The sequence below is a fragment of the Fringilla coelebs genome (assembly GCF_963513975.1).
Source record: "Fringilla coelebs genome assembly, chromosome: 6".
In the NCBI taxonomy this organism is placed as follows: domain Eukaryota; kingdom Metazoa; phylum Chordata; class Aves; order Passeriformes; family Fringillidae; genus Fringilla; species Fringilla coelebs.
In genome coordinates, this window is record NC_140034.1 from 44,892,147 (window position 1) to 44,918,817 (window position 26,671).

The following is a 26,671-nucleotide window of genomic DNA, read 5'->3' on the forward strand; positions in this document are numbered from 1 at the left end:
CTCCAGGTTTGAGTCTCCTGCCTGTGGCAAGGTTCCTCACAGAGCAGAGAGGATCTGCTCTCATTGTCATCTGAGCAGTGCCATGGCAGCAGGTTTCTTCCCCCAGAACACCTCTATCATGTTTCTATTTTGTGACTGCCATACAGTGCAGGGCATAAAAACCATCAGAGGATCACCATAGACCATAGCAAAACCTTGTGCATCGTGAACATGGCTAGTGAAAAAAGCAAAGTAAATAAATAATAGCTAATGTATGCAGGAAGGCTGCCCTGCAAGGTAAGACAAGCCCATTACATAATTGTGCTCCTTCTTTGCCCACTATCTGAATAGGCACTCCACTTAGAGTTTATTTGGTAAAAAGTGACCTTTTCCTTTCAGGATGTTTCCTCATGCCTTGCACCTATCCAGCTGAACCAGGTCTTAAAAAGAAGTACAGCTCAGCTCCTGGGTTAGTTGTTGTTTCTACAGCATCCTAGGTTAGCTGTATAAATATGCTGTATTTTCCATCTCAGTTGGTTATTTTATCCTGGGCAGACATAGTCTTCTGCATGGGTTGTGTATAAGGCTTTGCCTAATGGTATCATGCTCTTGCTTGTATGCTCTGGATGGATATGATAAATAAAACTGTCAGTAATAACTAGCAGATTTCTGCCAGCAAAAAAGTACTTATGTGCCTGGCTGTTAGGCAGTTTGCAGCTGCTCTGTTTCAGCTGTCAGTCTCAGGGTTCACATATGAAAATTTACACCTAAATATTCATTTATTTAGTGATGAGAAAGAAATTGTTATAATCATGGTGTGAGAAACACCAAAGAACAGGGCTGGGAAGCAACAGTAATTAGCCCATTGGAACTTAACAGTGGAACTGTTGAGGAAGCTTTCCTGTCTGACCAGGAGCCACTCTGGCAGAAACACACCACCCAAAATTTTCACTTCTGGCATTGAGGCCCCTTCACAGCAGATGGCTCCAGTGACCCCAGGGGTGCCTCTCTTTGCTCCCTGCACACCCCACACTCACACAGTCAGACAAGGTTTCCTTACTGGCTCAACTCTGGGTTTCCCACAGCAGAGTCCCAGATGTTTGGATCCTTAGAGCAATTTAATTGGGGCACAATAACACAAAAACAGCTTAAGCTGGGTGCCTCCTTCCTGAGCGGTATTCAGCTGTGAAAAGATTGTCTTTGTGGAAATAAGAAAATAATCAGCATTAGTTTAATGGGTTTGTAGGTTGTTTTGATTCTCTCCTACAAGGGAATTGCTTCTCTGCAGCTTGATTTTTTTTTTTTTTTATTGAAAGTAATTGTGTTCAGTGGGAAAATGCTTTCCTGGAATGCAAGGTAAATGCTGATTTTAAAAAAAGGAAGGAACCAGGTTGGAGGGAAAATTATGCTAATGGTTGTATTTGTCAGTCGTAACTGCCAAATGAGAGGAATAAAAATGAATAAATAGAGTTTCAGTGTACAATCAGTTTCATTATTTAATTTCTATAGAAAATAGAGTTGATTTAGTTGTTCTTATTTTCTGCAGACATATTGCTGCACACAAAGGGCCTTGTTGCTATTTTTCCCCTAAAATACATTCACACTTCTTTTTCTCTAGCTATGTTCCTCATTTGCTGTGTGGCAGAATTTTATCCTTCTATGATGAAATCATTAAAGGATGCATCAGATCTCCCAGATGCATCCACAGCTGGATCAATTGCTGCAAGAAATAAATACTGAAATGCCTTTGTGTTTTAGGAAGTGAAGTTGTGATTTCATCAGCTGGTGTAATGTGTGCACATTCTTCACCCTTTGCCATAAGCTGCACTTGTGTGTTCTTCTTGTGGGGGTAAGAACCTGAACGCAAAGGTCTGATAATGAAACCTGCCACCCACACTTTTGGTAACAGAATTTCTATGAAAGATTATGTGTTTGAAAGACCATTTATGGCATCTCCTGGCTTGAACTTCATCAACCTCACAATCTTACCACTCCACTTTCTACTGTTTCATCTCACCATAGGCAAGAATTTAGAGAGGTTTGGTTTACTCTGCTTAGTGTTGCAGCTACAGTTGCCTCAAGAGCGTGGTCAAGACGATCTACATCTGATTAACACCTGCATCAGATTTGGGATGTCTGCTGGTGTGCTGTGAAGGAATTGCTGAGGCTCTGCCTTGTAGTAACATCCTCAGCATGGAAACCTATAAGGTCCTGTCTTTCTCAGTAATCCTGTGATGGGCTTCGAGGTTCCCCAAGCTTCTCTTCTGCATCTTGTTTGCTTGTTGTAAAAGAACATCTGGAGGCCAGTACAAGCAGAGAAAATCTCACTTGAACCTGTTGTTTAAGGAAGAAGTCTTAACTTGGGACATATGGATACTAGTCTGTCAAGATCTGTAGTGAACTCTAGGGGCTTTGTGAGCAAAGAAATTGGGAGGAAATCAATCAACTGCCATTCACAGGTCCAAGTTGTACCTGTATCTGTTTCTTGCAAGCTTCTTTATTTTTTGTTTTCTCATTAGATGTATATACAGATAAAAAAAGAAAGAAAGGAAAAGTTGCAAAGAAGAAAGGGCCATCAGCCTCCGAAGGAAATCGTTAGTGTCATACAAATGTGCCTAATCTAAAGGATCTCAAGAACATGCATTTCCACCATTGTATATTCAGACTGAATCACTTTAAATTACATTTTCTCTCTAGGTTTTCATATCAACCCACTTCTGCAATATTTCAAGTATTTTTTTACAGTGGAAACTCTATAGTCATTACCATTACAAAAATTGAATAGCTACACCAAGCTGATCCAATTCTATAGTTGTGTGGGGTCAATTAATCTAGAACTCCAGTTTTTCTGATACACAGGAAAAGATGCTTCAGGGACTTTTTTTTTTTTTTTTTTTTTTTGTGGTATGTGTCTTAGCACCACTGAATCTGTCAGATAATTTGGATCCTTTACAGAATATTCCTTCTGCTTACCCTGAAGCATTAGAAGTTTTAAGTGTTGATTTTAAAGGATGAGATCTATATTAAAGCAAAGTTGGAATACATCTTCTTACTCTACCAAAGCTCAGACCTGGAACATACTGTGAAACAGGCATACAATATGTGGGAGACTGAAAAGTTATTTATGCAGGAAATTTCAAAGCACTGTGGGATTCAATTGTTCAATGTAAGTAACTCATTCTGTAACCACAGTTTCATTATCCTTTATTTTTTTATATGTAAGCTTTCAACAGTGAGAATGAACAATTGCCAAAGCTATAGGAACTGTCAGTAGCTCTGGGGTTAAACTGAGTTTTATTTACTGTGTGTCTCAACTTATTCCTGTTTGAAAATCCCTTTGGTCTTGTGGAAGATGTAGTGCACCCTTTGGGAGGCAGCCCCGGTGTGTTGGGTTTCTGCAGTTTCTCTGGGGTGCAGCTTTATGCCAAGGGTGGGAGCTGAAGTAGGGTGGAAAAAATGTAGTCAAGGGAAAGTCTTGTTCAACAGGACCATTCTTTGGCAATGTCAATTCCTTTCAGACTGTGGGAGCTGAGTTAAAGCAACTGCCCTTTCATTGTGAGAATGCTACAGCAGTAACTAAGCTGACAAGCAATTTTAATGATCAAAAGAAAATTAACACAAAATTATGTTATCCTTCCCACACACGTTGTATATTCGTGTTAAGGAATTGCTGTGCCTGACTCCATCAGCATTGATCAATCCCATTATTCTGCTCTACGTTTTTTTGACAGCAACTAAAAATGAGAGCACTTGAAATTAAAGCTACATTTCATGTGTATTAACTTGAACAGAAGTAAGCATCTCAGTTACCTTAGGCACAAGTATGATGAGTTACAGGAGTGTCTGTATCAGCACTCCCACTTCGAAATATCTCCCTCCTGTTGGTCTCACTTTTTGTTTAAATGAGATATAATCTGACATTGAAAATAAAGTTCTTGCAAGTAATATAGTGCTTGATGTAATATTGCAGTTGATACAGTGGTTTCAATGAGGCAATGAGAAGCAACAATGAAAAGTGAAAAAGTAATAAATCAGGAATAGCCCAGAGGTGTATCTCATTGGGTTTGGGTTTTTCATCTGTTGTCATCCCCTGTATCCAGATGCCATCCTTGCCTGGCAGCAGTGGAGGGGGAGGCAGGGGGCAGTGGGCACTGGTGTTAGTGCAACAAGGATTTCTATGCAGTGCCTCTGGTAGAAGCATGACCACAGATGTGTCCATGCCAGAGCTCAACTATTCTTATCAGGACCATCAGAGTGGTTGTTTGCTCCTGTCCTGGAAAACAGCCAAACTGCCTGATAATTTGTGGTTTGGGCTGCTGTAGCCAGGTGTCTCTTGTCCTTGTTTTCAGGCTTTTGCTTCTGTGAAAGTGCTGGCCAAAAGCACATGGCTCCTTGATAGTTGTAATTTTTCTTAGTAAGCCCACAAAAGCTGTGGCAGGTGTCTCTCCCTTTGGCATAAGAAAGATGAAAAGGCAGAGTCACAGGCTGGATGAAGTGTGACACCTTGAATGTTCTCCCTGATTTATTTACCCTGATCTGGTGCAGCACCAGGCAGTTGTATTTCCTCCCAGACACCCATTTCGCTGTCAATGAAGTGTTCAGCAGATCCACAGCTAAAAAAAGCAATATACGAGATCTTTGCCTCTTTCCAGACTTGGAACTTAACACACAAGCAAACAACAAACAAAGGAAACCCCCACAACCCTAGGATACAATAGTGAAATTTGTTTGTTGGGAGAAATATTGGCAGGGGCATTAGCACTGCAGTGCATTTTGAAAATAGCTTCTTATTCATAATAAGGTTGCCTCAAAAATTTGGGACAACAGAGACATGCTGCTGCAAAGGCCTTTGGCAACAATAACTTTTTGTTCATTCAGAAATTCTTCATTTGCATGTAAAAGGGAGTTATGAAAACAGAATTTTACGGACACAATTTTTATTTAAGAAGACATTTGGTAAATGCATGCTTTCTGTTCAGCCTAAAACCAGCTACCCTTCCTCTAATGTATTTAAGAATTACCTAGCAAACAGGCTTTTTGCTTAGTTTTTGAAGTCTCCAGCAACATGTCTCAGCAGGATTAGGAACTCTTTCTGTTGAAGATCTGCACAGTTCAGAAGGCAGAATGAGACCAGATTATTAGGTACTACATTTCCATGGCATTTCAGCCTAAAAGTGGCCTTCTGGCTGCAAAAGATGAGACAGGACTCTTGTTATCTTGCAACTTTGGCCATGGTTCACTCTGGCCCAGGGGAGCGTAAGATGCTAAAGGCAACCTGTGTGTCATGGAGGTGTAAGGTGTGGGACAGAGGAGAGCCAAGCCAACAGTTCCCAGCATATTGCTACTTGAATTTTGAAGAGTGAATACAAAGACTGCAATGCTGTAAAGCAGGGCAGGTCATCGCATTCACATGACATTTGTTCGATTGTAAAAGGACACTGCAGGGACAATATGGACATGGCCTCTGCACTGCCTGCAGAGTTGGGGGCTGTGTCATGTATTTGATCAAGTACAAGGAACACATGCATACAATCCCTTTTACAATTTTGAATACAGCTATTTGTGAACACAATGAAACTTTTATGTAAGCTTCCTATTAAAGCATGTGTTACTGATTTAAATAACATTCAGGCTTTAAAAGTTTTTGTTTCAGATGTTAGAATTATCTGTACAACCAAACCATTGTCTGCTGACATTGACCATATAGATGTTATCACAGTACAGCTTGATAAATTCCACTTGATTTCTGTACATCAGAGATGGAATTCTTTTATTCCTTTATTTTGTAAGACTGTAGTTTGGTCACTCTCTTACAATCTAAATTTCTCTATTTACCAGCGCATTCATTTTCAGAGTGATCTTTAAAAGAAATAAAATTTGCATTGATGGCTAGTTTAGATGTATTGCTTCTGAAGATTTATTCAACAGATGCAGGTGTGCTTTTGAGATACTTCTTGCAAGTTCCGTGGACTTAGTGCTTTATTTTTAGGTAGATGATTCAAAACTGACTTTAAGACCAAACAACGGGGTTCAAACTGATGAATGTGTTCAGGGTTTTGCTGTTGTGTTTACTGTGTAGCTTGAGCTCAGTGGAGCAATTCAGGATTTATTGTCATGAAACCAAGAGTAGGATTTGGCTCTCTAGGTCTGATATTCATCCAGTAAAAATTTGGCTGGATCAAATCAGTCCCTGAAGAACAAGGATGTTGGATTAATGGAAGAACACATTATTTCTCAAACTTGTTATTAGGTGCTGTGAGCCAAACTGTTCATTGCCCCTCTGCTCTCTCCCCAGCCTGGGGGAGTGATGACAAGATGGGAGCATCAGATTTCATGGGAAAAAATACTGAATGGTTGTGCACAAGTGGGGAGGGTGTTGCCAAGACCCTCACAGAAGCGCTGGGCTGTTTGATGAGTTCCCATCCCTGCAGCAGTTATTGTGAGATAGTTGGAACCCAGGCTTCAAAACTTTTGGTTTATTAATATTATTTCCTCAAAATCAATTATAAATGCAAATTTTGGGGTTAAAAGTGAAACTAGGAGAGTCTATGTTGATTTCTTGCTACTTTGGGATACTAAAAACATGATGTGATATTCAGTGTGTGTTTTGCAGGCAAGCATGTGTGTAGGAGCACATGTGTGCAATTACTCAGGAGGACTCTGGTTTGGCAGTTTCAGGAGCTATAGTCCTCTGTTTATCACAATCAAAAGTTATGATATATACATCCCCACCCCAAGCTCCTTCTCTCTGCTTCAAACCTGTCTTGAATGAACCATAGCAGGGGTGAACAGGATATATGATGGTTTTGGCTATTAATTCTTTGCCTTTCCTGTTAAGTTCCCAGCTTCCACGTCACTTGGGACAGGACACTTTTCCACTGGATTGGGATTATTCATTGTATTAATGGGGGCTATGTTTCGTCTAGCATCTTCTCTTTCCTTCTATAAGCTCTTTGTTGTTTGCACATCACTGGAGCACTCCTGTGCTGCATCTTATGACCAACTGCCACCAGCCTTGTACAGAGTCTCATCTTTTTCCTTTCAGCCATCAAACTTTTCAATCCTACTTTCTCTTTTTGGAATAGGTGCTGTAATTTTCTGTATGTTTATATCATGCCCAATGCAGGAGAATCCTTGTCTCTGACATGTGTTTCATTAATTTCAGCCTTGGTCAATGATTATTTTGGGGGGAGTGTTTTGTTACACTGCACGTATAATAATAAAAGTGGATTTTCTCTCTTAGTGCCCTGATAAATTGTTATTAAGAGTTTTTTATTACATTAAAATAGTCTACCCTATTAAATCACTATCAGAGTGCAGATTCCCATTATTCCATTTCAATAAAAGTCAATAGTTGTATCTCCCCAGTTTGGGCTGATCTCACCCTCTGCACTGAACACAAATGAAAACATGCCTGGGTGTGCACTTGCACGCCATGGTGGTCATGTTTGCTCAAACAACTCCTCACTTTGCTCTCACCCCCTCCAAGGTGGATGTGCCAGATGCTCTAGAGCTGGTCCCAGAGGAGACACTCCCATCTCTTGCAAGCTCTTAAGTTCTCGTCTCACCAGCCAAAATATTTCAGAAGAATTTTCAGAAATGCAGGTGCGTGCAGTTGTGAGGAGCAGCTTGCTTTGAGCTACATGGCTGTTTCACCTTACAGCAGCCATGCTCTCAAGGGCAATTATCTCTATAGTAATTAACAAGGGAATTTTCTCTGATGCTGCAGCATGAGTCATGCAGCTTCCAAAAGATTAGTTTGTTAGTTACTGAATAAAATGTTTGCAGATGTACTTTGCTATGATAACATCTCTGACTGGGGATGACTCATTACAGATGCAAGAGTAAAGATCTGCAGGGCCAAAATGTGACTGCATGATCCAGAATTTTAGGCTCCTCTAGCAGCTAGCATGACCCCAGTGTCAGCAAGAGGAATTTGATTCTGCAGTAGAGCCCAAAGGGGGAAAAGTCCTTTTGCCTCTTCTCCTCTACATTAGCAGGGAAGGCGAGGTGGCAGTCCTTTGCTCTTCATAAGAGCCGGAGTGCCCTTCTTGAGGGGCAGGAGAAGAGATATCTTGGGCTGCTAAGTCTCTTCCCTTAGAGAAAGCAAAACTGTGCCAAGTCATACCAAACAGTGCAACAAAGTTCATGCTTTCTTAGTATTTTGTTTCTTGAATTAAAGATGAGCTTTGGGACAGCCAACTTCAGCCTTGTAAGAAGCCACTTCCCATTAGCTTCCATATTTTTTTCTATTCTGAACTGTCTGTTTAAGCATTTTTTTAATAACAAGATCCTGCCATCAAACACTGGGTTGCATTGCAAACATGCAGTGGTTCTACCTTCTGCAAGTACCCAAGACATAGGATGTGCAACCTAATTCCTTCATCTGAAATACAAATCCTCATCAACTTTGCTTAGTATTAACCTTGAAAGTGCTACTCCTGACTCATGCCAGTTAGCTGTAGGAGAGTCAGAGCTGCAACCCATGAATGAAACTGGAATGGATTTGAGACTAAACTTAGTAGCACAAATTGTTAAGAGTAAGGTAAGTAGGCTTTAGAAGTCATTTCAGTTAGGGTCTTCTGACGGTGTGCACAGCAGGAGAATGCTTTAAGGACTTGTTAGCTAATGATTCCTAGTGAGCGTGCACCATGCATGAACTAGCACACAGTGTGAGTAGGGATTGACCCTCTCTGTGTGCACTGGGCTTAACCACAGCCAGCTCTGGAACAGAAAACTGTGACAAACAAAGAGAAATAGGATTTAACTCTGGAAGTCCTAGACTTCTGAGTGTGAGCAGGAAACTGCTTCCACAAATGCATGGAGTGATCAAGGACTAAAGGGAAAAACTGTTTGTTCTTGGGGACCTGTGTAAAAATTGCTTGGGAATTAATCCTCTGCTTTGCTTTGGCATTCTTTATATTGACAGAGAGACATTAGGAACAAGCATATTGCTGCAATCTCCTTCTGTGGCAAAAACCCTTCAGTTAGAAATTCAAGACAAATTAAAAATGTAAATAAAGTCCATTCACCATATCTTACTCTACCATATGTAAAGTAATCAGGTTAGGATTGTCTTCAGTTTTGCTGGCCTAATAAACAGGGCATCTGTCAGAAACACTGTTTCGATGACACAAAAATGAGAGTGACTACTTCCCTTTATCTCTGTTCAGTAGTTTACAGAAGAGAAAATTCTGCACTAAAATTAGCCCAAAATTTGAAAATCTAATCAATGCTTGAAGAGGGTCATGAAATGAGCAGTGCAATCCCTTCACATTATTCCTAATGCCATATTTGTGTTTAAGGGTGTGTGGGCCTTGCTTCATGATAGGTTCTGTTTTTGTAATTTAATTTCTTTCTTATTATAGGCATGCAGCTTGCAAATCTAATAATAAATTTTCAATAAATATTACTTTGGGAGGCATCTATTCCTTAAGGAAGCCTTAGAACCAGTTTTTGTTTTATTTAGAAAATATACACAATGTAAATAGACCCTGGAAGTTCTTGTGCAAGGCCAGGGATGTGGTGGTATGAATTTGGCTTTCTTTATCCTTGTGTCACTAGAGGCAAGCTTCCTGGATGCACAAAATTCAGGTGTTGTGGTTCATATCTGTTGAGGATTTTCTCCTCAAGGGAAGAGTAGCCTTAGATGGAAAGAGATGTTCAATGAGACTGAGATTTTTTCTTTTTTGCTAAGTTCTGGCCATTGAGTTAGCTGCACTGTTTGTACCTCAAAAGCTATAAAATATTGTGTGGTGCATCCATTGTGAGCTTATTTAAATGGGCAGCATCCAGGGAAGGGGTAGTTAGAGACACCCGGTGCCTGTGACCCCTGCAGTGGTAGGGGATAGATGAAGTCGGGTAAGTCCGAATGATGTCCATGGACATACCAATCCCTAGGAAGCAGAGGGGTGGAAACCCCCAATTTCACCTAGAAACTCCCATTCAACTCTGTATTTGGCCCCTCACAGAAGAGAGGCACCTGGGGATATTTTTCCTTGCACTTATCCTTTATTTAGGCTTATGCAGGCTCCTTTCTCCTGACAAGGCCCTTTCCAAGTATTCAGATGGTAGAGAAACAACAAAAAATACAGATAAGAATGTGTCTATCCCCACTCATAAAAGCACTCCTTCCTGACCTCTGGGACTGGCTGGATGCCCAGTATCCTGAAGCAGGCAGCTTGACTCAGAGGATTGCTGCAAAGCTGCATCAAAGCTTCGTGAGGCTCTCAGAGGACAATACAAAGCTGGTCTTGTTCCCTGTCATCCACAAAGAGAAAACATGAGTATAACTCTTACCTTGATATTTCAAGATTACAAGGGCCCCCATGACTTCTATCTCCTGCAATTTTCTGTAGAAAACTTACTACTCTCTGTATTATAAGAATGAATATTGTGAGAGATAGGTAATCCAAAATTTTGAGGTCAAATAATCTCTATTAAAGAACTATTTCAGCTTTTTATGTGGTCATGAGAAACTTGCCTGGCTTGAGTATGTGTTTCTGTGAACTCCATGCTAGTCTCTACCTCCTCTGATAAACTGTCTTTGAATTTAGTTACCCTCTGTTTAGTTCTTTATTATTCAGATACCCTGATATCTGGCTACAGTCGAAAATTTCTGAGCTTTGGTTGGTGTGGGATTTGATAAAGTGTTGTATTTTGTTTATGTTAGACTAGTGGCTTTATGCAACTTAATGTTACCAAAGATGGCAGGTGATTCAGGCCCCAGTTTGATTTGCCAGCCTTTTTGTGTTATCTTTGTATTGTGCAGCACTGTAATGTCAGTGGGACATTACATGTGTGTGGACTCAAGCAAGTCAGTGTGTGATTTTCTGGGTTATGACCAGAAAGTTTAAAGTTCATAGAAATGATCCCTTATTGATATTTTGCTACACCCAAAGGGTGGGAAAATAGGATGGAAAGCATAATAATTTTCTGCTGATTCAAAAAATGGTTTTGGCAAAAGTGTTAATCTTTTCAACTGCAAAATCAGGAGAGGTAACTCTGTAAGAGGGACAGAGTGAGACTGACCATGCAGTCAGCTCAGGTATGTTAATTTGGATTATATGAGTACAGCCAATGATGCCAGCATAAGAAAACCCTGCTTCATTTTTAGCAATTGCCTGTGATTTATGGCAGAATTACCATGATGCAGCTCTTGGAATAATCTTAATCAAACAGGACTGGCGTGACATGTTGTCATGCAAGAACAGAGATGACAGTGGGGTAAGTAAAGATGGGTATCATTTTATTCCCCACCTTCAAGGGTGAACATTTTTAATGGAGTATCCTGTAAACAATGTGAGATGTGAAGGAAGTAGCGGTGGCCTAGTCTTAGGAAAAAGAAAGCAAGTCTTGATTTTCTTCACTCATTCAAAGAGAGCTTGAATTGTTTTTTATAAGGGATCTTGGAACATCATTGTCCCATCTCCGTGTCCTGTGGATGGCTCGGTGTGGGCTCTCAGATTTAGATGGGATCTCTTCCTGCGGCTCTCTAAAAGTAAGTATGGATGTGTCCTGTCAAATCACAATCTCAGATCTATCTTCAGTTGATATTCTTTACTTTTAGTCTTCATTCTCCTCATCTCTTGCTTTTCTGGCTGGCTTTGGTTTGATGCCTTGAATACGGTGAGTTAGTTTAAAAGATGCTACAATAGAACTTTATAAAATGAGGTGTAACATTCAGGTCTGATCCTGAGTATGCCTGAAGCTAAATTAGCACTTATTATTTAAGTCTGCAACAGCCACACTTTATAAAGTGTTCATTACCTTGCTAGTTTCATCCTGTGACATTTAGTATTTCAAATGTTAGAAAAGATTTTGCAAAGCTTCAGTGTTACTTGTGCAAGCCTGTGGTTTTACATGTTTTTTCTGTTTGCTTCTGCTGAGGAACTCTACATTGCTTACAACAATATCTCTGACCTGAGCCAGCTGACCTGGCTGGATCACCTGGAGGTTTTGGACCTGGAAGGGAACAATATTGAGGACATCAACCAGGTGCAGTACCTGCGACTTTGTTGCAAGCTAAGCCACCTGACAGTGGAGGGCAATCTTATTTGCCTGAAGCCAAATGCAGAATCTGCAGAGGTGAGGACTTGGTTTGCACATATTGTGTTATTTTTTTGTCAGTACTTTTTAACTCTAAGTTGGAAATGAGAAACGTTTCTGTATATTCCTATTGCATCATTCTCAATGATGGCATAGGATGCATTTCCCACCTTTAATTTCTGTTGACTTTGTGGTCTCATCAGTATGGTCTCCAAGATGACCACAAGTGAAATATAGGACTGCTAGTAAAGACTTGGGCCTGTTTCCCAGCAATATGAGGAAAAACTTCTCTTGGAGTATGAGGTGTCCCAGAGAGGCTGTGGAGTCTCCTCCCCTGGAGATACTCAAAACCCCCCTGGATGTGATCCTATGCAACCTGCTCCAGGTGAACCTGCTTTAGCAGAGGGGCTGGACTGGGTGATCTTAAAAGTCATTTCCAACCCCAACCATTCAGTGATTATATGGTGAGACACCTGTTTTTGAGGGTTTGCATTTCTTTTGGAGGCTCTCCAGTCCAAGAGCAAGTCCTCCAATGCCACTATGCTCAGATGTTAAGCCCTCAGAAAAACAGTGCTTGAAGTAACTAGTAAAAGCTATAATGTTGGAACTGCTTGTTACCCTTTCCCCTGAAAGCTTAAAATCAAATGACCAAAAAGACCTTCAGAAAAAGCTGAAGATACAAAATACAGTGATTCACATCTTACATACTAAAATGATAGAATAGTTTCTGCTGAGGTATTTTGTTGAAGGCATGAAAGAGCCTCTGTGTCACAAAGATGAGAACACAGTAGTACATGATCTGATTTGGGTTTCAGGGCACTCAACAAGCAAAGCAAGGGAGATCTAATTCTACATGAACAGCCTCAGAGCTGTATTACTCTCTTTGACTTTCTCCTGCTTCATAAAAAGCATTGTTGAGATATTAAAACACCAACATATTGCCATCCAGGTCTTTTGGAAGGTCTGTGGATGCACACAGAGTTATGTAAAACACAGGTCTCACTAAAGATCTCCAATTCCCAATAGCACCATAATGCAGGTCCAAAATCAGAGCTGATGCTGTTATCCCGCTGTGACATATTCCATAGCTTCTCTGTGTATTTTAAAGAAGTCATGCTGATGCTGTTAATTTGCCTAAAAGGTTGGGTTTCATATTTTTTCCTGTATTTAGACTTGAAAACAGGTGCTAACACTAAAACTCAATCATGCAATAGACATATATTTTAAATCTTGGCACTTCTTAAATATATGAGTTAATAGCATTTTTCAGATGTAATTGTTGGCTTGATCTTATTGTTCAGTAAAAGGGGCCATGGAAAGTAGCTCTTTAGCTTTCATAGTTTTCCTCTCTGGAATTCGAAAGAAAATGTTATATACTTGCCTTTCTAGTTTGAACTGATGGAATTATCCTCAAGGGACCACATTGTAACCGCTTGTAACCAAAATGATTTCTCCATTTTGGAACATTTCTCCCTTATGGAAGATGCAATCATGAGGGGAAAAACATATTCCTGCAGTAAGGAAGCACTGCCTCCTTTTGATGGACAAGGCATGCCTGCTTACTCTTTCTACTCCCAAGGAAATAAATGCAGCTGCTGACACTTCATATCATAGCTTCCTACTATGGAAATGGTGCAGTGTATCCTAACAGCACAGAAGGTCTGATTCTACTCCCTTGTCATTCCTGCTCAATGAAAGTGGGATTTTTGGTGGATTTGGCATCTTCAGTCCTTAAGTGTACTTGTAATGGAGAAATGTCAGATTTCCCTTGGCCTGTTCAGGTGAAATGAGTCCTTGGGATTTTCTGCATGTTGTCCCATAATGGAAGTACAAAGAGCAGTGGCATGTGGTGGTGTGCTCTCCTGCTCTTCTCCATGCAGAATGGCTGTCTTCTCCTGTGCAAGTAGGTGCTAAGATCTGATCAGTGAGAGATGCTTCTGCCCAAATTACAGTGCAAACCTTATGCCAAAATCAGTGATACAGATTTTATTTAACAATAAATGGGAGGTAGAGACATAAAAAGAAATAGAAAAGAGTGGAGAGAGAAGAATATTGTCACCACCCATGGATCCAGTGGCATCCCTGTTGATCATTCTTCAGCCTGGACTTCTTGGTGGTAGGGTCCCAATGTCATTCAAAACTTTTCATTCTTTACACATTTTAGCAAACAAAGGAATTTAGCATTAATTGGCTATGCAGTTCTGTTATTGGTTAAATGATTATCTCTTGCGTCTAATACTAATTAGTCCACATGCTTAGTCTTTCTTTTCTTTTGACCCGATAATGATGATGTTTCCCTGTCAAAATTACCTTTTACCCAGTGGGAATTGATTTCAGCAGAGTTGCTGATTTGTCTTTCTTTGTGGCCTGTAAATTCCACATTTTTTTGTTTCCATTATCAGTGATACATTCTTCCTAGCTTTGTCAACCTCCCCCTACATGTGAGATAACACCCAGACAATAGTACCACCTTTGTCTTATCCACAGTCCAAGTTCCAGGTATCCACAGAGGAATATTTGGGGAGGTTCAAGTGGTCATTGATGGTTGAAGATGTGAATTTGTCCGGGGAATCAGCACAATGGTGTATTTTACACTGAGTTGTAGCAGATGCAGCCTGTGAGTTCACTGTAGTCTCCCAGCCAGTGTCTGTGTTGGGAAGATGCTTTGCTCTCAGGTGGTTACAAAGTGGGGCCTGCCCTTCACTGCTGAGAGCTTCTCCATGGACTTTGTTGCTTTTTTGATTTCAATGGATGTTTGCATTTTTTAGTGAGTAGAAAAGCCATTTAGAAAAGAGTATATGTGGGCTTACTTTGGTGTGCCCTTGATGGCCAACTCTAATTCCTCAAGCTCCTTCTTGTATTCTGTCCCTTGCTAAAGGTCTGTAAAAGCTCTCCTATTTATTTACTTTTAATCTACCGAATGGTCCAGCTAAATTTACTGCTCTTTCTTCAGATGGCCTGTTTGCTCCCTGTAATTTGATTTTCAGATGAGCTCATCTTCCCCTGTTATCTAAACCAAGAGCAACAACTTGATGATAAATTCTGCAGCCTCTGTAGCTGTAATGTAACATGAGCGTAACATGATTCTTCTCTCCAACAGGACATGGCTGGGAATTGGCTGTAGCTGAGAATGGTTGACTCAATTTCTAAATTAAGATTAAAGACTTAGTTTGCAAAAATTAGTGTCTGGCTCTTAACAACAACTAACACATTTTATTTGATGAGTTCTCTGTGCCAACATCAGTGCTGCATCATGCAGAGAGAGGGAGCATCCAAGCAGCCAAGCCCCACAGAAAGATTTCTGTTTATGACCACTCTGTATTGAATGAGGACTTGGCTTTGAGGGGGTTTCTAATATTTCATGCATTGTCCTGAAAAGCATAAGATTTGCCTGGGTGAAGCAACTGATTGGTGGGTAGCTGTCCATTTGTATTCTGCCACTATCAGTGCACTCTTGCCTTATACTTTTTTTATTGTGTGCCTGAAAACACAGTCTGTGGAAGTGCTCTTTCTTTTTCCATCAGCAGGTGTAGCAACACTCATAACTCATGTTTTCAAGCCTTTCTATCACCTGAGTATTGAGGTAAGCACCAGAGAATCACAAAAGCAGGGAGACAGATTGGCTAAATGCTGAGGGAGCCCAGGCTTTCCATGGGCATCAGTGGCCTTCTATGCTTTTACATATTACACATAATATAGCAAAGACAAATGCCAAAGTCATCAGTGGGTAAACAACAAAGGAGCCTTTGGGTGAAGGCTGTGTCTTTGCAGTCCTCAGGACAGTTTCATGATCACTTCAGGTAGAAATTATGTGAGGAGCATTTCAAATTGTATGGCAGTCATAGAAATGAATCGCGTTGTGTTACTGGAAGTCCACAGACTGTTAAATAAACTGACCACTTTCTCAATTTCTCCAGGACCCAGACTATAATTACAGAGCAGAAGTAAAAAAACTCATTCCCCACTTGAAGTATTTGGACAGGATACCAGCAAGCCAGACTACTCTCCTTCCTTCCAAGAAGGCGCATGAAGATTCTCTAATCATCAAGGAATCCATCAAGGGAGGTGGTTTAGCCAAAGACATTTCATGGTCAGGTATGACAGGTTTCTTGTTGGGGTTCATTTTTCCAGTTATGATGTGTTAAAAAAGAAAGATGAAGAGCAAGGCAACCTCTTTAAAGCCAATCTTTACTTATAGTGAAGGGACAAAGGATGTTGTTCTCTTCACCTGGGAAGTAAGAAAGCTGAAATTCAGCAGAAAACAGTGCAGATTTAAATGGAAGTTATCCTAAACTGGACATCAAGATCAAAAATGCAGACAACTTCTAGAGCATCAAGCAAATACAGCAGTTGCTGGGAGTCTGTACTTAGGGCTTGTTCTGCATGATGGGAAGAAGCAAAGCTTGGAAAGGAATGTTTCAACAAAAGCTGTTCGCAGGTCTTTCCATGGCAACAGTCAATCATGGATGTAGCATGGATGTGGTAGGATTTCCTGTTCCAGTTTAATAATAGGAAAGGCAATCTGGTTACCACCCTGAAGTGGTAGCAACATCCCAGAAAGATTGCATGGTCTTGTAAGAAATCTGTTCCCCTTTCTTTGTTATTAGATTAAGTTCGTTACATTCATTAGCAGAGAATAAATGGTTTGAAAGTAAATCTGTTGTCCCCTTGCCTGCAGCCTTGGTAATAGTTCAGATGTCCATGCTTTTACGTGTCATGCTACATGCACTTTATCACATACTATTAAATATTGCAAAGTATTTCCTATAACTGCTCATGTTGCTTCCCATTAGTGTGGGCAATGCATTTTGCTTCCCAGCCCCCTCCCCAGGTTGTGGTTTGCCTGCCAACTGTAGTCCATTAAAAATTTAGTTTGTTTTGGAATAAGTACATACATTTGTCATTTATTGAATCCCTACGGGTCCAAATCATTAGTTGTAATAGTAGTCATGGTAGGGAAAAAAGCCATTAAAATCTGATCCCTCAGTGATTGTGCTTTGGCAACATCACCTGAGGTTCAGAAAACTAGTTAACAAAGTTTGCTGACAGAAGCAGTAGGGGCCGAGCACAAAATTGTGAATTCATGTAATTCCCTGGTGTAACTAGACTTATATTCTTGCTGGCAGCTCTAAACCAGTAAGTTCATACAGTCAGGTTCAGACATCCCAGTATATTTTTCTTTCCAGTAGCAATGTTGACTTGGGTACTTTTCACATGGAGTGTATTTCATGGGTTCATATTAACAGCTGTGCCCAAGATGTATTAAAGGTCCCTAACACTCAACTCTGAAGGAAATGGCCATATTATCACAGAGCTGATGCCTCATTTTGGAGCTGGTAGATGCTCAACACTTTAAAAGGCACGTTATTCTTCTGGGCACTGGAATGAACTTCTCTCTCCTGTGGGTTCTTGGCTACATATGCTGCTCTTAGAGATGTGCTGGCTCCCAGGACAGGCAGCAGTTGGGCAGGTAAGAGGACAAGGCTCAGTCTGCTTTTGCTAGTTTTTGTATAATCCTTCCTGTCCTGTAGCATTACAAAAACAGTTTTCACCTTTCTTTCTGTGGTAGAGAACTATCTTCTCTGAGGCAGCACTGGAAAAATCTATCACTGCCATTCCCAGATTTCTGTAACTCCTGGTACAGTTTCCCCTGTTTGACTGGTGGCTTTGGTAAGGTGTCCATCACCATTGCATTGTGCCAGGGCATTTAAGCAATGTATTTTAAGACTGGGGCCTAGGCTGTGCCTGCAGCAAGACTGGAATGGCTCCCCTGTGAGCAGGTGGGCAGCAAATGAGAGGCAGCTTACAGTTATCCTGGACATGCAGGCAGGGAAAGTAGCAGAGCTCTGGATGTGTCCAGGCTCCCTGCGGGGCAGCCAGAGGTGGCTGGTGAGCACAGAGCAGTTCCTGACCCATAACCCCAGCAGTCTGTCTCTGGTGCTCAGGAGCAGAAGGGTGGAAAGGCTATCAGTTTAGTTAGGGATCCCCAGATTCTGCCATGACTGTGCAGCACTGGAAGACCTCTTTCCCTAGGCCAGACCTATTCCACCATGTTTCTTGTAGCTGGAGTTACATATTTTTCTGTCCTCTATAGCTTCAAGTGTGCAGCAGCAGTCACCATATTGACAAGGTACAGTGATGGTGTGGTTTGAAGCCTTGCATAACTGTGCTTACACTAATGAAATCTCTCTTCTAGATCCGTATCTTGGGGAAGTAGCAAAGCAGTCTGGAAGCAGCCCAAAACCCCCAACAACTTCCAGACCTGGAACTGCAGAGTGTTCTGCTAATGTAGGGATTTCTAGTAATGCCAGCCTCTTGGGTGGTGGCCATCCTCTTCCAGATCCCACTGTTTTTCCTGATAAGCTGTTCACAAAAGATGACTCCAGTGATTTGACACATGGTAATGTATGTTTTTTTAATCCTCTTCTTTCCCACACCTCCACCTCCTTCTGAATGTTATTACTGATGAAAGCCAGGGTGTTTTGAATACCACCCACCCGTGCCACTGCTAATCAGGTTTAGCATATGTTGTCTTCCACAAGACTCACCTGCTCTAGTGGAGGCTTTCCTTTATTTCCCCCTGCAGCAGAAGGTGCTAGTCACCTGGGCTGTCCATCCTCAGCCCCCCACCCCCATGCACCATGCGCTGCCCTTTCGCAGTCCCATAGTGCAATGCTGCTCCCCTTTCAGAGCTCTTTGCAGCTGTCCTGCTTGAGTAACATCAGGCCACGTCCTGATCAGCCACAGGAGCAGGTCCAAGGCAGTCCTCTGGAGAGGTGTGGTGATGCACGTTCACTCCCCGCTGCATCGTGGGCTCGGACTGTGCATACCGCAGTCTCATACTGCAGCAGCATTGCTGCTGGCAATGAGCACTTGGCTTTGGGTTTCCAGAGGTTGGTCCCTCAGCAAGAGGAGTCAGCTCCTTGACTTCACGTCCTGATCTACAAGCTAGCCCAAAACACAGTCTACTACTGCCCTTCTTGCCCTAGTCACTTGGAAATACCACTCATCCTTCCCTGACTCCTGGAAACACCATGACGGTGTAACTCCACCAGCCCACGGACTGCAGATTAGATGGCATTTGTTTCCAGGCACTGTGGGCTGCTTTTCTCAGATGCCAGTCTCTCCTCAGTTCCCTGCCTATGGGTAGGACTCGGGATGATGGATTAGATGAAGTAATGCAGAGTCAACAGCTGAGTGCACATTTGGAAATGTACATGGAAACCAAGTACAGCTTGTCAGGGAATGAGACTGTAATTTTACACACCCTTTTAGGCAGCTAACACTATTGATAGAGACAGTTTCACACAATGTTCACTGCTTCTTCTGACCCTTTGTTGCCTTATCTCTTTTTAACCTGATTTTAATCAAGATCCAGCTGAAAAATAATCCAACAGAACAAACAAAAAAGACCCCCCAAAATTGTATTTTTTTTAAATCTAAATTTGTTCCCTGATCTGACTGACCATGTACCCACAGAAATATTTGCACCAGCACAACTAAGGAGGCAGGGCAGGGTCAGAAGAAGACAGATTTTGGTGGAAGCAGAGAAGCTGCCTCTTAGCAGCAGTGTCAGGCCATGCCAGCTGATACTGTGAACCTCACCATGAATATTACAACTTCCTGTCTATGGGAAATTATATTAACTGACTTCAATGACAGCACTGTTTGTTAAATGCTGGAGTAAAATGTTTTCTATTTTCCTGTTTTTCTTAGGACTCCGTCAGGTTATTTGTGGGAACCCCGCCAAGGCCCTTCACGTGAGGAGGCAAAAGCTAGGTGTATGTTTTTCTTGTATATTTCATATTCCTGCATGGTGACCCCCATAACTCCTGGGGTAAACTGAACTGAACTCCCAGTGTGGCTTGTAGCAGTTCACTCTCTTCTGTAGCCCAAGAACCCCCAAGATGCAGTTGCTTTGAGGAGGACAGAGGGTCCCCTGCCATGATGTTGCATGTGCCCATGTGTTAGCAGCAGTGGACCGCAGTGGACCATCACGTGAAAATCACATATCAGCTGCTGGGGGCAGACTTCCCGTCCTCCTGCAATGAGCAAAGTACAAGGCAGGCTTGCAAAACTTGATAGTATTTCTACAACAGCTATTCAGAAAAAGACTTTTTTCAGCAGTGTTTCTTTGATGTTGGTGTAAACAGCTTGCTAATGCTGCAAGGTCGTTCCTATTGACTAAACAAACACAAAGTCAAAGTTTGTTCCTCTTGGCAGTGGGGTGGTGCCCCTGCCCTGCGGATCAGCCTGCTCATTTTGGCAGTAATTCAGTGAGAGGATACCCATGTGTGTAAAGGGGAGCAGCCTGGCTTGTCATGGTCAGTTTTTGTTGTCCCTGCGGTTCAACACAGCATAGCTGCACATGAGTAGATTTAAACAGGCTGGAGTAAATCAGGGAGATGCACAAGACACAGACTTAATGTTCACAGCAGATGTTAAAGAACTGCAGGGAAAAGATATGTACTGCCCATGTCTTTCTGCTACCACAGCCTCAGCATAGGAAGCTTTTCTGAAACAAATTTGAACATTTTAGTGAATTATTGTATGCTAAGAACTGGGATGTGGAATTGAACAGTGGTCATGTACTGACTGATGTAGAAGTGGTGTGGTCTTAATATGTTTATTGGTATAGGTGCTGTAGGCTTATATCCAGTGAAATATAAATCAACAATTTGTCACTGCTGCCCTGGGTTCTTCAGGCTGTAATAGTGCATGACTGGGAAGTGAGACTTCTTAAAACTGAGGTGTTAGAAAATGATAAGGGATGATCTAAAAACTCAGAAACAACAGTGGGCTTTGATGTATTCTAAAATCCACATCTAGAAACGGAGCTGGGAAGTGTTCCCATGGATATCTAGATAACTTCTGCAATTTCCACAGCCACCTGCTGTGAGCCCTTTGAAACTGTCTGGACTGACAACAGAAAACCTTTCTGGCTCTGGAGGAGGAAGAGATCTGCACCAGGAAAACGTGTCCTCTGACCTGGGAGCATGGACGGAGCAGCACAAGGGGTGAGACCAATAGGGAAATCTTGCCTTGCCATAAACTGTGCATTCATTTTCTGCTGCAAAAAGAAAATTAGCGCTTTGGCCACCTGGTGGTGGTTTCCAGGGATAGTCTCGGCCCCTGCCTTCCTGTCCCTGCTTTGGGCGGCTGTCTTCCCGCCTGGAGCATCTGCGGGATGGCAAGGAAGAAGAATCCTCTTCCTTCTCTCTGGAGCACATGCAGGATGGGCTCCCTTCCTTAGCAAGAGTAAAGAAATGACTTCTCATAACTGGTGAGCCGTTCTTGGCCCTGACAGTAAAAGAGCTGAAAGGGAATGAGCTTTTCTGCAAGCAGCACATTGGCCTAAGCAAACAAAAGGCTGAAAGACAAATACCACGTTGCTGAGATCTCATAGGTCTCACAGACAGGCAATGGTTAGTTTGGAAGTAAAAATGGTTTTATTTCCCTGGGCTTACTACACTGGGTAGTATTTTAAATCTGCTCCACTTCACCTGATTAGCTTTAAGATGGTTGAGATAATCAGACACAGGCATCTTAGATGGCTGATCCAATTAAAATGATTTTTTTCATATCTCCTGGAAGGTGTGAAGTAACAATGGGTAACTAAATCCACTGCCAGGGTGTTTGCCTGAGTAGCTGCATTTGATCAGCTGCATAAACACAGTCAAAAGCTAATTCTTTAATTAGGTGTGATACTTGATGTTGTCCAGGTGCCTGCGAACAGATCAGCAAGAACAAGCCAGCCAATCACTGAAGGTGAATAAAGGTGAAGACTGGAGCCTGACTGACAGCTTAGAAAATGAGTTGAGGGAGGCCTGTGATGAGGACCTCATTGAAAGGATTTCACTTGATACTTCTTCCCACTCCTCCTCAGGTACTGGACCTGAACCCCTGGGGGAGGGTTGGTATCAGGCCAAACACGTGCTGTTTGTAGATAGGTGCATGGGTAATCCAGTGTTTTATGGGATCTGGCATCTGTGCTCCAGAGCAGCAACTGGAAAATGCCATTGCAGGGCCAGACCCTGAGCAATCCATTCCAGTTTTTAAGCAGGACATTGTGGCCAGCTGTGTTGACCATCACTTGATATATTTCAGCAATGAATGTGTAGAATTAAGAGGAGCAAAGGTGATCTCACAGTAGCTTAGCATCAAGTGTAGTAGGTCTCTTTTACCTTGTGTCATTAATTTATGACAGTGCCAGGTGAATCTAAAATACTGTCATTCCTACGGAGCTGTATTTCAACCCAGTTGGCACTGATGGAAATAATGGCTGAGCTAATGATTAAGGTTTAACTGAACAACTGGGAATTCTGGAAAGATATGCAACCAAAAGGATGCATTCAATAAAAGGTTTAAAAATGGAACATGATCTTCTACTCAGGAATAAAGCCAAAGGCTTCTCTGAAATTGCATTTACGTGAATGAAAGCAAAATTCCCACTCTCCACTACTTGTTGAATGTTGTCTTTAAGAATATTAAAAACATTAATAATGGTTATTCCAAACATATATCAAATAGAGGACCGTATATAATTACAACTTCAATCTTTTTTCTATTGTTAATCAAAACAACTCCTTTTTTCTCAATAAGTAAAAGCATGTGAGTTTTCATTTTTCATTTCTTTCAAGGGTAAAAATGGATCTACTAAAATTTAGAAAAATATAATGTATTTTGAAAAAAAACTGGAAATATCATTAAATTATTCAAAGCCTCTATGTGTATTAACAGTACTATAAACAATATCTCCCTAACAAGAATAAAAGCTGTTTGGAAAAATCTAAAGGAATGGCCTATTGTCCAGTGGCCACAGAAGCCTTAGATTATGATCTCATTATCTCTTTAGATTTAATCTGATCTTTTTCAGATTTTATATAATTTCTTTGCATTGAGTATGATGGTCTCATCGTTCTTCTAGATTGACAAGACAATGTCACAAACCTCTCACAGTGTACCACTGTCATGCCCTATAGCACTGTGAAAGTGAATGGTTGGGCATGGATCTGTCCATCTTCTAACTAAATCTGCTGGATGATGATGGAGTAGTTTGAAATCTAGAATTGTCTGAGGTGGTGGGGAAACTGACCAGGATCCTAATGACATGCAGAAGTGTGTCCAGTCCGTGTAAGTTTCTCACAGAACAACTTGTTGCTGGAAACAATCCTTCTGACCAGAAAAGGACAAGTCATCTGAGCAAAGCAACTCTTACATAAAAATGTTTGCAGCATCAGATCCATATAAACTGCATTTTTTGGAAGGCGTTGAATGTTATTTCAGGCTCTTGAGTCAGACATACCAGTCTCTCAGAGTGGCTCTACTTAAAAACAAATATGAAGTTTAGACATTTTAAAAGCATATCATATGATACAAACTGTTCCATGAAAACTTTTTATCAGCTTTACCTAGGCAGTAAAATACATCCCCATTGACTGGGAGCCACAGAGATTTACTTTCTGTGCCTGAGTTTTGGTGGCACATTCTTTAGATTATGTTCCTGCCCTGGACCCTGCACATCAGGCACTTAGGTACAGTTAGGTTCTTTTCATAGACAAGAGCAATTGGATCCCTGCTATTTATAGAATGGTTGGTTCTTTGAATAGACAAGAGCAATCAGATCCCTGCTATATTTAGAATGGTTCTAAGCATGTGTGCATGCTGGTTATATTTATAAGTCAGCAACAAGTTTTTTCTTCTCTGTGCGTTGCACATATTGCATGGAGAGAATGACATGGCTGAAACACAAACAGCCAGAAAGTAGCCCTGCATGCAGTGCAATATTTTCCCCAGCAGTCAGGCACTTATTATGAGATTCTATGATCTCTGCCTCTGATTTAAAAAGTGGATCCACTCATCTGTGATTATTCCTCTGCCTTGCACTTCAGATCACTGGAAGGAGCCCTAAGGTATTTAGAACAAGTCAGTGCAAACACTGGCAGGGAATGATGCAGGTGATATCCTGCCTGAGAACAGGAGGGCAGGTGACCTCGTGTGTGCCCTGTGAGCTGCTCCACACTTGGCACGTCACCAGCAGTACTGGCAGGGAGGCTGACAGTGAACCAAACCAACTGTCAGAGGAAGGAATTCAACATGGCTCCATGACACAGCATCTCCAAAACCTTTCACTCCCTGGGTTAGTCATGTAGCAGTCTGATGAACTGGTAAATCACTGTGTTTTCCACTCTGTTTCAGGTTCATCACAGGCTCAGGAGGGTGCAGTGTTCTCCAACACAAAACGGTATCTAATTCCATCCCCTCCAAAAAACCCTTCATCTGCCTCTGCAGTGGATGTTGCAGCAAGACCCCGGAAAACAAGAAATCATAGGGGCATAAAAATACCCAGCCAGGAGGAGGACAGGCAGTGTACACAGAAATGCCAGTCAAAGGCTCATCAAGAGCATTCAGCCCAGCCTCTGGACAAAGTGCCTGCTCTCCTGAGCCTGTACAGTACGACGGCTGCCTCTGGATCCCGCAGGCAGTGCCAGCCTGTGTGCTGCACCAGCCAGCCAAGCCTCATCCCAGGACCAGCAGCTGTTGGGTTACCAAGGATCAGGTACGTGCACTGGAATGCATCTAGGGAAGGGACTTCATGGTAGGAAAAGGCAGACTTCTCTATTGCCTCTGGGGTCTCCTGTTTCTTCTGTAAAATTAATTCCTTTTATTTGTGCTGACATTTACCTTTGACTGTCTAAAGCTAATGAAACATTTTCCCATGTTCCTTATAGCTTGAGTATTGTAAATTTTGTATTTTCTTGAATACTAGCCCAGAATTTTGCTGTGTTCTTATTGCTCCATTCTCATGTTCCCCACCCAGAGCCAATGCTGTGTCTGTTGCAAAGATCTTGTGGCACTTGTTCAAAACTCTCCTTCAGTACACCCCAGGAAGGGTTCCTGACATCCCACTTGGGTTTTTTCCCTGACACAAATTCATGTTAGAATGAGCTCTGGAAAATAAAGTAGGCATTAAAGAAGTGTCACATGTAGCAAAACATGTTTATTTCTGAACCTGTTTGCTGTAAATTTAGCATCATGTTGTTGCTTCTTTGAAGAAATACAACAGAGGACTTGTGACATGACAGCTTGGGTTTGAATTAATGTAGTCACTTTGGAGTCAGCATAGGCAGAGAGCATGTGCCTTGTGTGGGAAGCTCCTGTGCTTGGGGCTTCTCCCAGGCTTGGCAGCTTTTGGTTCACTTTTCAGAGCTGGTGAGGAAAATGCAGGTATTCAAAGCCGGAGTGCAGTCTCACCACAGAGTTTTCCTCTTTTCCTCAGGCCCATCATGGATGAGAGCCCTTCTAAAGAGATCAGCCACCAGCATCCTGCTGCCTGCTCATCCACAAAAGCCTCGCAGAGGTTTAGGCCAATGAATTCTGCTTGGCCCCTGACTGCCAGGTCCATTCTGCAGTCATTGCCACACAAATCCACTGCCACAAAAACCTCTCAGAACAGAAGTCCTCAGTCCTAGAAGGTACCCAGTTGCCAGCATGTGTTGGAGCCATGTACACAGTGCAGCCGTGAAGGATCAATGCTATCTTGCAGCTTCTTCTGCAAGCTAAACACAGAGCAGTTCAAACAATTAATGTGATTTGCCTCAATTCAGGATACAGCTGGTCCAGAAATATTTTAAGAGCAACCACTGATCAACCAATGAGCTAATGAACGTCTTATTACAGAAGACTGTGGTTATTTTTGCAATCTATACACACTAAAACAGAACAAATCCTATCATACTTCCTCTCATCCACACCATGCCCAGCTCTGTGAGTCAGGCAGGGACACCAAACAGAGCAGAGCATGGAGCCTGCTGTCTGAGGAAAGGGCTGGAGGAGGTGACCTACCGGCAGCCAGCAGTGTGTCTTTTGCAGTCCTGGATGTTAAACATATGAGGGCCAAAACCAAGGGCTTGAGAGGAAGTGTTGACCAGAGCAGGTTCTAAGGGAGGGGTGTGTTGCCTGAGGAAAAGCCCAGAAAGGCTGGATGGTTCAAGAGTTTATGCCCTTACAGGAGCCCACCCTATTCACAGGCATTGGAGGTTCTTGTAGGATGCATTGCTATGGGAGCAAATGCTGAAAAAGTGGCTTATCCCAATATTAACATGTTTGTTTGCTCCATAGCTACCTGGAAGGATTTGTCTCACTTCCTCTGAATAGACATTGTATTCCAGAATTTCTCTAGCAGAGCTGACTTCTGTCACCAGGTGTCAGAGCATCCTCTGCATGTGTCTTTCACCTCCATCCCATTTCTAGCATTCTCAGATCAAATAGACTTTCCAATTTATTATAATTGGATAATTTTAAGTGATGATGCAGCAAAGCAGGGAAGTAAGAGAATTATCTATTTTTTTTTCAATAGGGCATTTTCTCCATGTTCAGGTAAGATCCAAAACATCTGTTTTAGTGACTGCAGTCTGTGAGATGCTATTCCAAATGACTGTGTCTTTCAGCTTTATTCATGTTGCAGTCTGACACCAAGCATCATCACATTTCTTCCAGTTTAAATTACTATGTTAGATTACATTTTTTAAATCAGTTTATAAAACAGTACTTACTCAATGAGTTAATGAATTGGTTTATGCTTCCTTTCTGCTGACCATCTTAACTTAGAGAAGCAGAATAGACAAAGCCCTAAAACTTCCTT

At 41.8% G+C, this 26,671-nt stretch overlaps 1 protein-coding gene across 1 annotated transcript in view; it reads left to right on the forward strand.

Annotated features, from left to right (window-relative positions):
- Positions 1-25,499, forward strand: part of LRRC56 (leucine rich repeat containing 56) — a gene marked incomplete at its 3' end in the record, with an annotated part of 47,056 nt that extends 21,557 nt beyond the window's left edge. Inside the window, exons 4-12 of the mRNA XM_084208082.1 lie at positions 11,383-11,479; positions 11,869-12,066; positions 15,945-16,122; positions 18,224-18,427; positions 19,744-19,808; positions 20,914-21,044; positions 21,750-21,913; positions 24,226-24,586; positions 25,307-25,499. Of these exons, the coding sequence (XP_084064208.1) occupies positions 11,383-11,479; positions 11,869-12,066; positions 15,945-16,122; positions 18,224-18,427; positions 19,744-19,808; positions 20,914-21,044; positions 21,750-21,913; positions 24,226-24,586; positions 25,307-25,499 (1,591 nt within the window). The remainder of the gene's footprint in view (positions 1-11,382; positions 11,480-11,868; positions 12,067-15,944; positions 16,123-18,223; positions 18,428-19,743; positions 19,809-20,913; positions 21,045-21,749; positions 21,914-24,225; positions 24,587-25,306) is intronic.
- Positions 25,500-26,671: the final 1,172 nt, after the last annotated feature.